The sequence below is a fragment of the Trifolium pratense genome, linkage group LG6 (genome assembly GCF_020283565.1).
Source record: "Trifolium pratense cultivar HEN17-A07 linkage group LG6, ARS_RC_1.1, whole genome shotgun sequence".
NCBI classification, from domain to species: Eukaryota; Viridiplantae; Streptophyta; class Magnoliopsida; order Fabales; family Fabaceae; genus Trifolium; species Trifolium pratense.
Window position 1 is genome coordinate 4,400,632 of NC_060064.1, and position 18,699 is coordinate 4,419,330.

An 18,699-nucleotide genomic window follows, 5' to 3' on the forward strand; every position below is an offset into this window, starting at 1 on the left:
AAATTATGATTGACTTTACAAAATTATACTATATTAATGACATGGAAAAGAAAAACAAAACAAAATATGAAAATAAACATTAAAGGTTCATAATTTCATAAAATCTAACTTAAAACAATCTATTTTTCAAATTAAAGCGACTTAGTATATTCTATAAGCATATATCATCCTATGCTATCTAGAAAAATGAATAATAGAGATATCCGTTTGAATTAATTTTTTATTAAACTTAAAAAAAAATTATACTATTAAATAATTTTTTATACTAATTTATAATTAAGTTCTCATTAATAAAATTTATATTCCACAAGTTATTTTTTTCAGATAAACTTACGTATTTACTTACATAAATTATTTTTTTTATAAACTGACAAATAAATCAATGTAAAGTGTTAACGATCGGACACTTTATTATTATTCATTTTTCTAACATGAGAAGATACTTATAACTCCTTAATAAAAATAAAAGATACTTATAAATTTATAACAAAGGTCCGCCCACCAAGTTTTGCATTGAATAATGCAAGTTGGAATCCAGCCCGTGTTTTAATTGATCCTGACGTTTGCACTTTCTTCAAACATTAATACATCATGGGAGATTAATATGCCATGCATGTCCTCTTCTAATTTTCTCTATTTAAACCTCTCCTACACTCAACTAACAAAATATATACTCTCTAGCTATATATAGCTTTTCTCCCATAATTAAAATGGCTTTAGAAGAAAAAGAAGAAGCAATTGTAGTTGTCAACATGGAGAACATACAACAACAACAACAAGAGCATGTTTCTGATCATCCTATACTCCAAGGGCAGAAACAACCTTCGTTTCGAAGAAACGATTCTCTTGAAATAGAAGCTCGCACCACCTCCCACGCTCGTCATTCTAAAGTACATATTAACTCTAATTATGTTAATTAACATACTAGTAACTTACTTGTCAATACCTCACAAATTTTACAGAATTTACGGCTGGATTAAAAATTTATATTATATATATCATCTATGTAGAACTTTACACAAGTCTAAAATCGTTTGCTCATATATATATCATATAAATCGATTGTAGGGGCCATCAACTGCGATGATACTACAACTAGCATTTCAAAGTCTCGGAATAGTTTACGGAGACATTGGAACCTCGCCGTTGTATGTCTATTCAAGCACTTTCACTCACGGTATAAAACACAATGATGATATATTGGGAGTTCTTTCATTAATCTTTTATACCCTCACTCTCATCCCTCTTCTCAAATATGTCTTCTTCGTCTTAAGGGCCACTGATAATGGCGATGGTTAGTATCCTACTATATATATGTATCTTTTCAGTCTATTTTTCATTTATGTGTAATTACCTCGTAGATATATATAATTCTACTCAGGATGATTCCAGAGGGTGTTCGAGAGGAGCGACTGCACATGACACCATAATTTTAGGGGCACCAATTTTTTTACTTAGTCTGTGTGTTATGTGCGTGCGTGCAATCGCACGTGCGTTCGTGTCTTAAAAGTAAATAATTATTAAACTAAATTTTAAAATAGACTTAGACTATTATAATTTGATAGTGAAATCTATTTAAAGAATTAAAAATTATTAAAGAGATTCTAACAATTGAAAGTATATTTTTAACTTTTTTTTTTCACATTATATATTTTTATATGACTTATAAAAAAATTGGAGCACCAAAATTATAATTTGCATAGGTCACCCAAAGTCTAAGGGACGGCCCTGGTCCTACTGCAATTGAAATATGTTAGAATTAGTTGAATGTTAGAAGTTAGTTATAGTTAGTTGATAGTTAGTTATATTTGTTATCTCATGATCACTAATACTATATATAACGTGATCATATATTAATTGTAATAATCTTCTTCAGTATATCAATTCTAAAACCAATATTTCTCTCAATATCTACCATGATTCTCAATACTAATTAGTCGTTAATTCAAACATATATTTGTTAGGTGGAACATTTGCTTTGTACTCTCTGATATGTCGTTACGCGAGAGTGGGATTAATTCCGAATCGACAAGCAGAGGATGCAGATGTGTCGAATTATCAGCTGGAATTGCCAAACAACCGCGAGAAGAGAGCATCAAAGCTTAAATCTATGCTTGAGAATAATCACTTTATGAAGCTATTCCTCTTATTTGCTACTATGCTTGGCACTTCCATGGTCATTGGTGATGGTGTTCTCACCCCTTGCATCTCTGGTAATTTGTCATGTTTTGTTTACGAAAGAGACACTTAACAATTGATACATGCTTATTGATGTATAGTATGAGCCTATAATAGTGTGATTAATTTACTGTTAAATATTGTTGCAGTTTTATCAGCTGTGGGAGGGATCAAGGAAGCTGCGAACCAAATAACCGAAAGTAAGTACTATGATTAATTTAGTACATTTTGTTTTATAGGTGGCGCGGTTATGATTAATTAATTAATTAATAGAATTTGTTTGTACGTTGTTTCTTCACAGATCAAATTGTTTTGATATCAGTAGCAATCTTGATTGGCCTTTTCATGGTTCAGAGGTTTGGAACTGATAAAGTCGGTTACAGTTTTGCTCCAATAATCTGTATATGGTTTGCATTTATCGGAGGTATTGGCATGTACAATTTCATCAAACATGATACATCAGTCGTAAAAGCAATAAATCCAAAATATATAGTAGATTATTTCACTAGGAATAAGAAAGATGCTTGGATTTCTCTCGGCGGTGTTGTTCTAGCTATAACAGGTTCATATAATTTCTTTTTCATTTTATAATTATACAAATAATAATCAATTTTCAAAACTCTAGAGTCTAGATTTGATGTGATTTTTCCTCTTCTTGTTAATTGTGCAGGAACTGAAGCACTATTTGCAGATTGTGGACATTTCACGGTTCGGTCTATACAGATAAGTATGTGTTCTGTGACTTACCCTGCTCTCATTTTGGCTTATGTTGGACAAGCTTCCTTTCTTCGCAAAAACAACGATCTTGTCGGTGACACATTTTACAAGTCCATACCAGGTAATTAATTTCAAGTAAAAAATTTCAAATAGTAGTATTATTAATTAACTAATGAAGGTTTCATCATGTATTGTAGACTCTCTATATTGGCCAATGTTTGTGATTGCTGTTTTAGCAGCAATAATAGCTTCTCAAGCTATGATATCAGGGACATTCTCTATAATCCAACAATCTCTATCATTAGGATGTTTTCCTCGAGTGCGAATTGTACATACATCAGCCAAATATGAAGGACAAGTTTATATCCCAGAAGTTAATTACATCCTCATGATTGCTTGTATTGCTATCACGGTTGGCTTCAAAAACACAACAAAAATTGGCAATGCTTATGGTAATTAACTCCTCCTACAATCACATAATCTCTTACATGATTTGAGAGTAAAACATTATGGACAATGAAATTCTAAATGGATACAATATTTGTGCAATGCAGGGATAGCAGTGGTATTTGTGATGACACTGACATCGGCTTTTCTCGTACTAATCATGATCATGATATGGAAGACTCACATACTTTTGATCCTTACCTATGTTCTCGTCATTGGTTCAGTAGAGCTTGTTTATTTAAGCTCAGTTTTATACAAATTTGAACAAGGAGGTTATCTACCTCTTGCATTTGCCGCGATTCTAATGTTCATCATGTATGTTTGGAATAATGTGTATCAAAGGAAATACTATTATGAACTTGATCACAAGATTTCCCCGGAAAAGCTTAGAGAGGTTGCTTGTGACACAAGTTTATCTCGATTACCCGGTCTTGCAATGTTTTACTCTGAGCTTGTTCAAGGTATTCCACCTATTTTCAAGCATTATGTTGCAAATGTTCCTGCACTACACTCTGTCCTTGTCTTTGTTTCCATAAAATCCTTACCTATTAGCAAAGTTCCAACGGAAGAAAGGTTCCTTTTTCGTCGAGTACATCCTAAAGAACTCAATGTATTCCGATGTGCTGTTAGATATGGATACACCGATGTACGCAATGAGCAAGAGCCTTTTGAGAAGATTTTGGTTGAGAGGTTGAAGGAGTTTATAGTTAAGGAATATTATTGTTCTCAAAAATTGATACAAGATGGTAAAAATGATGAAAGTGAAGATGATAAGATTGATGAAATTAGTGATGGAGAAAGAGTACAAGAGGAAATCGAAAAAGAGATTGAGGTGGTTGAAAAAGCATCAAGGGCTGGTATTGTTCATTTGATTGGTGAAAATGAGGTGATTGCTAGTAAAGGAGCTGGCATTGCAAAGAGGATTTTGATTGATTATGCTTACAATTTCTTGAAGAAAAACTTGAGACAAAGTGAAAAATTATTTGATATTCCTCACAAGCATATGGTTAAAGTGGGAATGACTTATGAACTATGAGAATTAAAACTTTGGTCTCTATCTCTATGTAACTCGCTCATAACTTTGTTGATAAATAAATGTTGTTATTACATGTGTACACCATGAGGTTCATTGTTGATAAATTCATGTTTTTGGTTCATTGTGGACCAATCAAAATTATTTGATTAAAACCATTGGATTAATTAAGTAAATGTAGAGATCTTGTGGTGTGTTGTCTTTATTAGATAATAATAATAATAATAATAATAATAATAGTAATATAATATTTTATTTTATTTTGCTTTCTTTCATCTCTATTCTCTTTCATCTAATTCCACCAAGTTGACATGAATGTTTGTTGGCCATGGAAACTCAAAGATTACCCAACAAAACTAAACAAGTAGAAAAGGAAGAGGAAATTTGACTTGACATAAACAATTTGTGGAAGATGAATAATTCTTTTTATCCAACAATATATTATCTTAAATTTTTACGTCTTTGGAAGCATTTATATTCAGTCACATTTTAAGAATAAAATTTTCAGTTTTAATAAGCTTTTTTGACAGAAATCAGTTTTCATAAGCTAACATTTAAATATAAAAATTATATTTCATAAAAAAATTTGAGTCATAATAAACACAAATTTGATCATAAGAAATTAATGTGATGGCCTAAATAATATACGACGTGTGTCAAGTAACTTAAAATTATCAATGATTTACTTTAAAGTTTAAACTAATACTTGCACAAAATTGATCATTAAAAAACAAAATTATTTTTTATAAATATAAAACAATAAAATGCAAAAATATTGGGCAAGGAGTGTTGAACCCATGAGTGGTATTATTCATTTGATTGGTGAAAATGAGGTGATTGCTAGTAAAGGAGATGACATTGCAAATAGGATTTTGATTGATTATGCTTACAATATCTTGAAGAAAAACTTGAGACAGAGTGAAAAATTATTTGATATTCCTCACAAATATGGTTAAAGTGGGAATGACTTATGAACTATGAGAGTAAAAAAAATTATTCAAATATAATCACAGGGAGAAAATTAGAAAAAAAAAAGTTTATTAATAATCCTAAGCTCACATTGTACTTGTTGTAGTTATGGTTTAATGGAACAAGTGATTTCTAATATTACATTCAGGGTGTTTTTGTTTAAACTTTAAAAAAAATGATTTTGTTTTGAAAAATTCTAAAGATTCTTTTTTAGAATTTTTTTAAAAAAACTATCATAATTTTTTTAAAAAAATGTGAAACTTCTACACTTAAATTCCTTAGTTTTTTTTTATAAAAACCAATCGTCAGTTGCTTCAGTGATGATTGACACTGAATTTGGTAGGGAGGGCCGTGGTTCGATCCCCCGCAACTGCGATCGGGAGGGGACTGAAACCACTTGATGCCAGAACTGACACCCGAACCAGATTCAACTGGTGGTGAAAGCCAAAAAAACAAAAAAAAAATACAGATTCTAGAAAAGAATAATGCTAGCAACACACTCTTTAACGAACACACTCCAACACACTTTCTTTTATTGGTTGAAATTCACATGGGCCCCATAAAAAAATGTGGACCCATATAACTTTTATGGGACTCATATAAATTTTAACCAATAGAAGAAAGTGTGTTAAAATGTGTTAGTTAAAGAATGTGTTGCTAGCACTCTCAGAAAATATATTAGGATTAACTTTTCATTTTTGTAAATAAATGTTATTACATGTATATGAGTTATGTTCTATCACATTTCTTTATACGCAAGAATTATGAATTCTATCCATTACCATGTGTTTAAGAAGATAAAATCCAGTTAGACCAATCAATTGTTGTTCTAATATTTTGGTGGTCTAATAATAATAATAATAATAATAATAATAATAATAATAATAATAATAATAATAATGACATATGTTTGAACAAATATTATCAAAAAAGAAGAAGAAAAAAGACTGAACAATAAAGACCTCAACTAACTAACATCATGGTTATAATCCACAGTTGCTTTTATAAGAGCTATTCAAACGCAGTGAATTAAGTATGTCACTGTAACTTGTAGTGGTAATTACTTTTGGGCTGAAAAATTCAATGCACATTTTGTTTTAACAAATAAAACAAAACACACTAAAATTGACCCTTCTTCTATTTTTCTCTATTTAAACAACCTCTCCTAATTAACAAGATACTTTCTTCTCTCCCTTAATTAAAATGGCTTCAGAAGAAGATGAAGGAAATGTAGTAGCTGTGAACATGGATAACATACAACATGAACAACATGATGATGATAATGATAGTGCTAAAAAGTTTTCGTCACAAATTGTTCGAAAAAGAGATTCTCTTGAACTTGAAGCTGGCGCCACCTCTAATATTACACATAAATCCAAAGTACTTCTTAATTATTCTTAATTATATTAACGTAATCTAGTAATTCTTAATTATTGAATGTGTCCCTATAGCATTTCTGTAGTCATAAATAGTAGTCTTTTTTAAGCTACTCAAAGCAGTTTCTCATTTGAAATTACGAAATTTTAAATGATTTGTAGGGTCCATCAACAACGATAATACTACAACTAGCATTTCAAAGTCTCGGAATAGTTTATGGAGACATTGGAACTTCACCATTGTATGTGTATGCAAGCATCTTCCCTAATGGCATAAATCACAATGATGATATTTTGGGAGCTCTTTCCTTAATCTTCTACACCATCACTCTCATCCCCCTTCTTAAATATGTCTTCTTCGTCTTAAGGGCCACCGATAATGGCGAAGGTTAATACCCTGCTATACATACCATGCATTCTTTTAGTGATAGTTTGAGATTTGTTACGAGTTAGTCATGATTAGTTGATTTTTTAGTTATATTTGTTACATATGACATGATCATACATTCTATCAATAATTCTAAAATCAATATTTCTCTTGATTGATTGATTGATCATATATTTGTTAGGTGGAACATTTGCTTTGTACTCTCTAATATGTCGTTACTCGAGAGTTGGACTAATTCCAAATCAACAAGCAGAGGATGCAGAGGTGTCAAATTATCAGCTGAAATTGCCAAAGAGAAGGGAGAAGAGAGCATCAATTGTTAAATCTACACTTGAGAACAGTCACTTTATGAGGCACTTCCTCTTATTTTCCACTATGCTTGGAACTTCCATGGTCATGGGTGATGGTGTTCTCACCCCTTGCATATCTGGTTAGTGATTTCTAATACATTATTTGACGACGAGTTATCAGATATGCAAGTGACAAAACACATACTAAACAAATTGTTTGAAATATTTGTCGCAGTTTTATCGGCTGTGGGAGGGATTAAGCAAGCTGCTAACCAAATAACTGAAGGTTGGTATTCTATTTCACTTTTAGGGGAATGAATCTTTACAAATTTAAATTTATTTAGTTGGTCCAGTGGTGATTGACGCTGGACTTGGTAGGGAGGGATGACCATGGTTCGATCCACGTCAACTGCGATCCGGAGGGGGCTGTAACCACTTGATGCCGCAACTGACTCCCGAACCAGATTAGATGGTCCAGTGGGCCAGATACCAGTGGTGAGAAAGAAAAAAGTTATTAATTAAAGCAATTTGTCTGTGTTGGTTATGTGCAGATCAAATTGTATGGATATCAGTAGCAATCTTGATTGACATTTTCATGGTTCAAAGGTTTGGAACTGATAAAGTGGGTTACACTTTTGCTCCCATTATTTGTATATGGTTTGCATTCATTGCAATTATTGGTCTGTATAATTTCATCAAGTATGATCCATCAGTTATAAAAGCAATAAATCCAAAATACATAGTACATTATTTCATCAGGAATAAGAAAAATGCTTGGGTTTCTCTTGGAGGCGTTGTTCTTTGTATAACAGGTACATATCATTCTTTCTTCATTTTACATATACTACAAAATTATAAAAAAATAACTAGTAACATACTCGTGCATATGAATTTTTTAATTGTGTAGGAAGTGAAGCACTATTTGCTGATGTTGGACATTTCACGGTTCGATCTATACAATTAAGTATGTGTTTTGTGACTTACCCTACTCTTGTTTTGGCTTATTCTGGACAAGCCGCCTTTCTTCGCAAACACAACGATGTTGTCGCAGACTCATTCTACAAGTCTGTACCAGGTAATTAATTTCAAGCAAAACGATCTTGTCGTATACACAATTTAGTTATTTGTGTCAAACTCGATCACTAAAATTAACTAATAAAGGTTTTCATGTACTACTGCAGGTCTTATATATTGGCCAATGTTTGTGATTGCTGTTTTGGCAGCAATTGTAGCTTCTCAAGCTATGATCTCAGGATCTTTCTCTATAATCCAACAATCCCTATCATTGGGATGTTTTCCTCGCGTGCAAGTTGTACATACATCGGCAAAATATGAAGGACAAGTTTATATCCCAGAAGTTAATTACATCCTCATGATTGCTTGTATTGCCATCACTATTGGCTTTAGAACCACAACAGAAATTGGCAATGCCTACGGGATAGCTGTGGTATTTGTGATGTCACTAACATCGTCTCTTCTCGTGCTAATCATGATCATGATATGGAAGACTAACATATTTTTGGTCATTACCTATGTTCTTGTAATTAGTTCATTGGAGCTTGTGTATTTAAGCTCAGTTTTATACAAATTTAACGACGGAGGTTATCTTCCTGTTGCATTTGCCGTGTTTCTAATGTTCATCATGTTTGTTTGGAACAATGTGTACCGAAGGAAGTACTATTACGAACTCAATCACAAGATTACACCAGAGAAGCTTAAGGATATAACCTCTGACATAAGTTTATGTCGATTACCTGGTCTTGCAATGTTTTACTCCGAGCTTGTTCAAGGTATTCCACCTATTTTCAAGCATTATGTTGCAAATGTTCCTGCACTACACTCTGTCCTTGTCTTTGTTTCCATCAAATCCTTGCCTATTAGCAGAGTCCCAATGGAATAAAGGTTTCTTTTTCGCCGAGTAGAGCCTAAGGAACACAATATATTTCGATGTGTTGTTAGATATGGATACATCGATGTGCGCAATGAGAACGAGCCTTTTGAGAAGTTATTGGTTGAGAAGTTGAAGGAGTTTGTTGTTGACGAATATTATTTTTCTAAAAAAGTGATACAAGATGGTAAAAATGATGAACCACAAGAAGGTTTGGATGAAGAAAATGTACAAGAGGAAATTGAGAAAGAGGTTGAGGTAGTTGAAAAGGCATCAAGAGCTGGTGTTGTTCATTTGATTGGTGAAAGTGAGGTGACTGCTGGTGATGGAGCTAGTTAAAAAAGGGATAGTGGAGTAGAATATTTCTTTTATTCTTACTTACTGATAAAAAGGTTTGTACATATACATATATAGGCTAAAGTATAAAGGCATATCCTAACATCATGCTAATTATGCCATTGACCCTATAATCAAGTGATATGCCTAATAACTGATAACAAACATGTCAAGCTAATTTACAGCTACACACATGCATCTAAGAACAGAAATAATATATTACAATTGCTAAGACAATAAATGAAATATTTCAACACTCCTCCTCAAGTTGGTGCATATATGTCACACATGCCCAACTTGTTTAAAAACTTCGAGAAAACTCTAGATGAAACTGCTTTAGTTAGAATGTCAGCCAGTTGATCTTCTGATCGAATCTTAGGCAGCTCCAACACTTTTTCATCCAACTTCTCTTTAATGAAAAATCTATCCACCTCCACGTGCTTTGTACGATCATGTTGAACTGGATTATGTGCAATGTCACATGCTGCTTTATTATCACAGTATACTCTAATTGGTTGATTAGGCGGGTAGCCTAAGTCTATCATGAGAAGTTTCAACCATAGTGTTTCACATACGGCAAGTGCCATACCTCTAAATTCAGCCTCTGCACTTGAACGTGCAACAACATTCTGTTTCTTACTTCTCCATGTAACGAGATTTCCCCCTACAAAGGTGAAGTAACCTGAAGTAGACCGTCTGTCATCTACAGCACCAGCCCAATCAGCATCTGTGTATGCATCAACTCTTTGATGATCTTCATTTTTATGGAACAATATTCCCTTTCCAGGAGCTGACTTAAGATACCTCAAAATGTGCATAACTGCATTCATATGTTGCTCTCCAGGATTATGCATAAATTGGCTAACAACACTCAATGCATATGCAAGGTCTGGTCTAGTGTGAGCTAAGTACATCAATCTCCCAACAAGACTCTGGTACCTCACTTTATCAGCTGGTACTTGATTAGGTTCAACACATAACTTTAATCCTTCTTTTATTGGTACATCAACTGGTTGACATGCTGACATACCAGTTTCTTGCAATAAGTCTAAGGTATATTTCCTTTGACACAAGAAAATTCCTTTATTAGATCTAGAGACTTCAATTCCAAGAAAATATTTCAAGGGACCAAGATCTTTCATTTCAAATTCTTTAGACAAGTAACTTTGTAAAGCCTTCCTTTCTACAGGATCATTTCCTGTAACCACCATGTCATCCACATATACAATAAGTGCAGTAATCTTACCATGTTGCTTCTTCAAGAATAAAATGTGATCAGCATTGCTCTGGCAGTAGCCAAAGTTTTTCATAGATTTGGTAAACCTCCCGAACCAAGCTCTCGGAGATTGTTTCAACCCGTACAATGATTTCTTTAATCTACACACCTTGTTTCTATGGGTTTCTGGTATTGCACATCCTGGTGGGAGATCCATGTAGACTTCTTCAAATAAATCACCATGTAGAAAAGCATTCTTCACGTCAAATTGTTGCAGTGGCCAGTCCAAGTTAGCGGCTAGAGACAACAACACTCGTACTGTGTTTATTTTAGCTACAGGTGCAAATGTCTCTGTGTAATCAATTCCATAGGTCTGAGTATATCCTTTTGCCACCAATCTTGCTTTAAACCGTTCAATTTGACCATCTGCTTGGTACTTTACAGTGTAAACCCAACGACATCCAACCGGTTTCTTTCCTGATGGACATTCAACAAGTTCCCATGTTTTGTTTTCCATCAAAGATTTCATCTCCTCATTCATGGCATCCTTCCACCTTGGGTCAGCTAAAGCTTCCTGCACATTGTTAGGAATAGATACAATAGATAATTGATTTACAAATGACTGATTTAATTTTGACAAGCGATGGTTAGACACATAACAACTCATGGGATATTTAACTTTGTTAGAAAGTTCAGGTTCATATGTGGGTTTAGGGATACCTCTAGTGCGGCGGGGTGGAAGTTGTTTTCTAGATGGTTCATAATCCAAATTAGGAACATCCTCAACAATTGATTGGTTTGGAAGATCAGTTGCTTGCGGTACTAGGACATCAAACGGAGGTGGAGTTACAATAGTAGTTCCTGTTTGTTCAGCATCATTCTCTGAGTGATCATCACCACTTCTCTGCAAAGTTTCACCACTTGTATCCAATTCACTCATATTTTGATTATTTTCTGAGTGTTCATCACCACTTCTCTCCAAAGTTTCACCACTTGTATCCAATTCACTCATATCTTGATTATTATCACTTGTATCATTATCATGATCATGTTCAACGAGCTCTTCTCCATGTTTGAAGGGTTCTCGTTCTCTAGTGAGTTTCCTCTCTTCAGATGTACATGCATCATAGTCTAGAGTCAGAACATCATCTTGATACTCCTCCTGATGTTTAGGCTCAGAGGAAAAATACATAGAGCCTTCATGAAAAATTACATCTATTGTAACAAATATCTTTTGAGTCGGAGGATGGTAACATCGATAACCCTTTTTGTGAGCAGCATACCCCACAAAAACGCATCGCAATGCTCGAGGAGTCAACTTGTTACTTTGATGCTTATGGAGATGTACAAAAGCCACACAACCAAAAACACGAGGGGGTAAATTTGGGACGACAGGAGAAACAACTGCTTCAATAAGAGTCTGTGACGGTGTTCGAAAGTCAATAGTGCTGGAAGGTACCCGATTAATTAGGTATGCTGCAGAAGTAAGTGCTTCTCCCCAATAAGATAATGGCATATGAGCTTCAATCAGCAAAGCACGAACAACCTCCAATAAATGACGATTTTTTCTCTCAGCTACCCGATTCTGCTGAGGTGTGTAAGAACAAGTGGTTTGATGAACTATTCCATGTGTTTCCAAATATTGTTGAAATTCAGAACTTAAATATTCACCCCCATTGTCACTTCGAAGAACTTGAACTTGTGCATTGTACTGAGTGCAAATCATTTTATAAAATTTTTTAAATAAAAAACTCACTTCACTTTTAGATTTCATTAAGCACACCCAAGTCATCCTAGTACAATCATCGATAAAAGTAACAAACCAACGCGATCCACCCAAGCTAGAGACTTTAGATGGACCCCAAACATCAGAATGTATAACCATAAATGGAATAGGACTTTTATTCAAAATTAATGGGAATGAAGCACGATGGTTTTTTGCAAGTTCACAAACATCACACTGGAAACTAGAAACATCAACTGTTACAAATAAACTAGGAAACAATTTCTTAAGGTAACCAAAGGAGGCATGTCCTAAACGTCGGTGCCACAACCAAATGTTAGACTTCTTCTTTGATCCCTCGTAACTATTTATTGTCAATGCTTGCCGCAATTTGTCAGAACTCTTTGACTCCAAGTCCAAGTAATACAATGCTCCACGCCTAGTACCACAACCAATCGTCTTCCTTGTTTGGATGTCCTTAAACACACAATATTCAGGCCAAAAAATCACAACACAAAATAAGGCAGTAGTAATTTGTGAAACTGATAAAAGATTATAATCCAAAGTTGGAACAACTAAAACAGAATCTAAATTCAAAGTATCATTAAGGGACAAAGATCCTTTTCCAATAACAGGGGCTGAGGTACCATTAGCGGTTGAAACAAATTTTTTTGAAGACGGTTTAAGAGGTAATACATGTCTAGAATCAAATGTCATATGATCAGTAGCACCCGAATCAATTATCCATGCACTATTAGAAACATGTGAAGAAATATTTAAATCCTTACCAATATTACCTGCAGATCCTACCAATGCTGAAGTTTGTTCAATAAAATCAATTCCTGCATTTGTTTCGGCAACTACGGCAGTGGAAACTTTCTTTGAATTCCTTTTTCGTGGGTCTCGATTGTGATCCCACCAATCTGGATACCCTATAATTTCGAAACAACGATTTTTGAGGTGACCAGTTTGATTGCAATGGGTACATTTGTCAGAAGATTTATCGGCAGCAAAATTGTTCTTAGGATAGTTGCTTCTTGTTTGGTCTTGTCGTTTCTGAGTAGACCAAATCTGACTGGATTTGTTTCGAGTCGCCATGGCGGAAGCTTCAGAATTTTCGTCTTCTTCTTTCATCGTTGCGTGACGAACAGATTCTCTACGAACAAGTGCATAACATTCTTCTAATTCTGGAGTAGGATCTTTTCTCAAGATTTCTCCACGTATTTGTTCAAACTGACCATCTAATCCGGCAAGAAAGATATGCACCCTTTGCCGCTGAATTGATTTTCGGTAAGATTCGACATCTTTTGCACATTCCATGACTACCGTATCACGATGATCTAATTCACCAAAAATCTCGATTAACTCTCCATAATATATAGAAAGTGTTCTGCCATTTTGTTTGGCAGAGAAAGCTCTCTTATTTAAGGTAAACAACTGCAATTCATCTGCTCCATCGTAAAAAGCTTTAGAAAGAGCTTTCCAGATTTCCTGAGCGGTGGGTATGCGAATGTATCGCTTCATAATTTCTGGGGACATGGACATCAATAGCCATCTTTTGACCTTTTGATTATCCGAGTACCACTTTTCATATTCATCTTCCTTTTCAGTAGGCGGTGCCTTTTTATGCATCTCCAAGATCTGAGACCAAATATCATAATTTGTCTCATTGAGTATGATTCCAGCATTGAACGCTGAACTTTCAGATTTGATAATAATAGGAGTGGGTTGGGTGACTTGGGTCTCATTCACATGTATTTCATTATCTGATTTGTTCTCTACATCAGAATCAGATTTTCCCATGGTATAAGCCTATAAAGTTGAGGCTATGATACCAAGTTAAAAAAGGGATAGTGGAGTAGAATATTTCTTTTATTCTTACTTACTGATAAAAAGGTTTGTACAGATACATATATAGGCTAAAGTATAAAGGCATATCCTAACATCATGCTAATTATGCCATTGACCCTATAATCAAGTGATATGCCTAATAACTGATAACAAACATGTCAAGCTAATTTACAGCTACACACATGCATCTAAGAACAGAAATAATATATTACAATTGCTAAGACAATAAATGAAATATTTCAACAGAGCTGGCATTGCAAAGAGAATTTTGATTTGATTATGCCTATAGTTTTTTGAAGAGAAATTTGAGACAAAGTGACAAAATATTTGATGTTCCTCACACACGTATGGTTAAGGTGGGAATGACTTATCAACTATAAACCACAATAGTAAATAATATTGTGTACAAATATCATGGATTTGGATTTTCCACATTCACTGTGTGTGTTAGATTAGAATAAAACACATACCCTCACTAAACTTTATATCGTATGGTTAAGGTCCTCTTTGATGTAGTTCCATCATTGCTTCTAGCATTGCTATTGCTTCTCCTTCATTTGTTGACATCTCCCATGGATCCAAGAACTACCTCCCAATACAAAGTGCCCTCTATGGTCTCTAACACACCATCCTGCAGTCGTTCTCCTTGCATCATTGTGAAAGCCCGCATCAACGTTGCATTTGTATTTTCATTGAGTTGGAGTCTGTGTAACAACCCACTTAATTAATAGTAGTAATATTAATTAGAGACAGTTGAGAATTTAATTACAAGAAAAAAATTGGACAAGTGAAGGATATGGAAATTACATAAGTGTAAATTGGAATAACTTGTGAAGGACAAAATAGTAATTTTGTAGTAATAGCCATATAAGTTCCAAGATGAGAAGAACAACTCTCTTTCTCAAAACACTCTCACGCCCAACCTCCCTTTCTCACCATAACCACAAACTTCATACTCCATTAATCCATCAAATTTCTTAATGCATGTATGAATTCTTCTTAACCCATCATCAATTAAACTCAATAGAAGCAAAAACCAACCCTATCTTCCTCTCCTTCCCACTCTTAACCACAAACCCCTTTCTTCCTCACAAACTCATACCTTCCACCATTTGCACGAATTTCTTATGGGTAGCTTGTAGATGTTGGAAACCAATGTAATGTAAGCATTCCTAAACTTTCCCCTCTTCTGTGTTGATTTGACCGATTTTGATGGTTAGAGAATGAGATAGTTATTATCCGATTTCCCTTGAAAGTGAAGGTTGAAAGAAGTCATGTTTCACTGTTAGTTTGGAATTTCAGCAAAGATGTGGACTTGTAACAGTGGAGACTAAAGATTGAAGCTTGGAAGAAATTGAAGAGAATGGAAAAGAAAGAAATTGGAAGGATTTGGGTTAAACCCGTATTCTGGACAGACCTCCACTAAAAAAGGTAATTTCTCACTCCTCGTAACTCCGTTTGAAATGCCGCTTGATTCTGTGGTAAGCTAACGAAATTCCGGTCGATTCGACGCCAGTTTCATGGATTTCTAAGCAGTAATGAATTCGGAAGAAGCATTTGAAGTTCGAGGTCTGATGCAGAACTTTGGGCTACGGGTTTAGAGTGTTGTGGCTGCAAATTCTGTTTTTCAACTAGCTCCGAATATGTTGTTAGCACGATTCAAACGTCATGTTCAGGTGGGTTCCTTTAGGAAAACTCTCACTTAATAGAGTAGCCTTATTAGTTTTCCCCCAAAATCCAACTATGCATGTTAACTTAAGTTTTAGGGACTAATTAGGGAGAACTCATGAAATGACTTAATTAATGAATTGAATATGCCCTACATGTTTGGAATGTTGTTAATTCGTGGAATTTAGCATAAAATGATTGATATGTATACTGTTTTGGAATGGTAAGTGCTGCTGGATGTTACAGGTTGCGTGTTTGAGTCGGTTCATACAGCTATGAATCGATGCATATGTTTTCCAGAGCTTAGAAAATGTGTGTTCTGAGTCTATGAATCGGTGCAAGCTATGCTTGAACCGGTGCATAGGCTTCAGTATGTGTTTTATAAAAACATGGAAAACGTGTGAATCGGTGCATACCCGGTATGAGTGACTCAAACATGGCCTGGACAGAGTTTGAATCGGTGCATAGACAGTATGCACGGGAGCATGGAACCCAGAATAACTATTTTTGTAACAATAACTATTTTTGTAACAAACTGAGTACATGAACCGGTGCACAACTCTTATGAACCGATGCAACCTGAGACTATTATGCTTTTGAGTTAAGGATGGAGGATATGTCAACTAATTTAATTTAACTAAAAACCCTCCGTCACGAATAGTATTTTATAAAAACAACAAGTGTCTAAATTCCACGATTACAGACTTTCTACATGTTTAAAATCAGTACACTTAGGAATTTAATCAGGATGATCATAATAGTTAGAAATATTCCCGGGAAGGGTTGATGGGCAGGTTAATGCAATTTAGATTCTTAAGACAGTTGATCAGATTATGGTGGTTGATCCCGAACCACAGTTTTATCTAGCCTTTGGCTAAGAGTCTAGCTTTTGCTACGAGGGATTCTTCACTTTTAGTGGGAATCAAGTTATTTAAGTTGTGAGCTGAGGTGGTTCTCTGATCTACATTTAATATCAGAAACTACAGTCAGGCCTTCGAGACCCGCTCACCTCGAAGTGTCCGTGAGTTATAAAATTAATAAAGATAATAAATTATGTGATACACCTTTATTTATGTTTAAGCTATTCAATTATGAATATGAGTTATTTTAGTGATCAACTGATTTATGTACGAGCCCCCGGTGTAGCCACCACTGTAGTTGGGGTAGCAGGAGCTCACTGAGGCTTAGTAGTCTCAACCCACGATTTATTGATTATAGGTAACAGGTTGAGCATGATAAATGGATTTTCAAGAGGATTGAAGTAAAGACGCTGTTTATGGAAACTTCGTAGCATTCACCTGTTAAATTATTATAGAAGATGATTCAAGGCTTGATCCTGATTGTTATGCATTCTATTTCGCTCTGATGTATAATATATTATAGGTTGTACATTATGACAGTTTATTCAGGATTTTGTCAAGATTATGTATTGTCTGGCAAATTATCTTGTAATTGTACTATGTCGGACAAAAGTTATTCTGTAATTTTAATGTTTCCCGATTCAGTTATGTATGCTCCTATTGATATTCTAGATAAATCAATATGGGGTGTTATAATTGGTATCAGAGCAGGTCGATTCAGTATCGGACCTTGCCGCGGATCATTAAAATTCAATCTTAAGGAGTACGGTTTGGAGTCTGGACTGTTTACTCTGAAATCATCGTGTATTGAGCCTGATCAACTCAGTGTCACGTATGGTAGGCAGGGTACTACGGTTGAGAACCGAAGTGGACCAAGGAGTTCAGTGGTAAGAACGTGGTAGAAGCGTGAACTCGGAAGGAAGTATGAGCGAAGATCTTTGGAATCTAACGATGGAGCTACAACATTCAAAGACACAGAAGTAACTAATGTGACACCAACAAGTAGTGTGAAGAATTCAAGGATAATACGTGGCTTAGTACTAGTAGGAAGTTGGATGTCGGGAGCTGCACGAGTCGGACGCGCGCAGCTGACCGTAACATGCCAAAGGAGGTAAAGGATTTTGGGAATGGAAAACCCAGTATCAAAGTTAGCTTTAATCGGATTGGAACCGAGACTAAGCATAGAGGTAAAAATACCCGGATGATCGTAGTAAGTCTGAATTGTGCAATGAGACAGATGATGTAATTGTGAGAACTGAGCACAGTTTAAATGAATAGTGTAGTATGCAAATGGTATCCAACCGACATTTAGGTGTAATATGAACCTTTCCAAAATCTAGGAGTGACGAGACACTCTCGTGAACCTAGTTATAAGAAGCATGTAGAACCAAGTTTTGCTAATTCAAGAGGACTGCCGGTAGAAAGAAATTATGAAGTTTGAGTTGGGATTAGTAGAAACCGGATTCTCAATTACTAATCCATTCATGTGGACCCTTACTCATCCAAATTCATTGAATTGAGGGATGCTTAATCCGTAATCAGTAAGCCTTAGAAAGTTATGAACAATGTATTCAGCCTTCCAGTCACATTATTGATGATCAATTCAGACCCGTAGAAGTTCAATTGCTCATTAGGGGTCATGAGAGAATTCAGTTTAAGTTATCAATCATCTTGCTAACCTGCTAGTCAGTTTCGTTAAGTGTCATACTTAAGTATCTCGGCCAAAACATCCCAGTCTTTCAGTTTCATTACTAGTGAT

At 34.8% G+C, this 18,699-nt stretch overlaps 1 protein-coding gene, 1 long non-coding RNA gene and 1 pseudogene across 2 annotated transcripts; all 3 read left to right on the forward strand.

The window, feature by feature from the left end:
* Positions 1-674: 674 nt before the first annotated feature.
* On the forward strand, positions 675-4,457 carry LOC123889102 (potassium transporter 5-like). The gene is made up of 8 exons (XM_045938301.1): positions 675-890; positions 1,069-1,294; positions 1,965-2,213; positions 2,328-2,378; positions 2,480-2,740; positions 2,849-3,016; positions 3,093-3,347; positions 3,450-4,457. Exons 1-8 carry the CDS (start codon positions 711-713, stop codon positions 4,376-4,378), a joined length of 2,319 nt encoding a protein of 772 aa, XP_045794257.1. The 5' UTR covers positions 675-710; the 3' UTR covers positions 4,379-4,457.
* Positions 4,458-6,547: 2,090 nt separating this feature from the next.
* LOC123889103 lies at positions 6,548-14,792 on the forward strand (annotated as a pseudogene).
* Positions 14,793-15,843: 1,051 nt separating this feature from the next.
* LOC123889105 lies at positions 15,844-17,604 on the forward strand. Its single transcript, XR_006802421.1, has 2 exons — positions 15,844-16,088; positions 17,299-17,604. It is a non-coding gene; the product is annotated as an uncharacterized LOC123889105 (long non-coding RNA).
* Positions 17,605-18,699: the final 1,095 nt, after the last annotated feature.

What these genes read in the sequence shown, in the direction of transcription:
- LOC123889102 (XM_045938301.1), top strand. Translation starts at nt 711, where the DNA reads ATGGCTTTAGAAGAAAAAGAAGAAGCAATTGTAGTTGTCAACATGGAG. An exon ending in TCTCACCCCTTGCATCTCTG is followed by an intron (nt 2,214 to 2,327) that starts GTAATTTGTCAT and finishes ATATTGTTGCAG; the next exon opens with TTTTATCAGCTGTGGGAGGG. An exon ending in ATTTTACAAGTCCATACCAG is followed by an intron (nt 3,017 to 3,092) that starts GTAATTAATTTC and finishes CATGTATTGTAG; the next exon opens with ACTCTCTATATTGGCCAATG.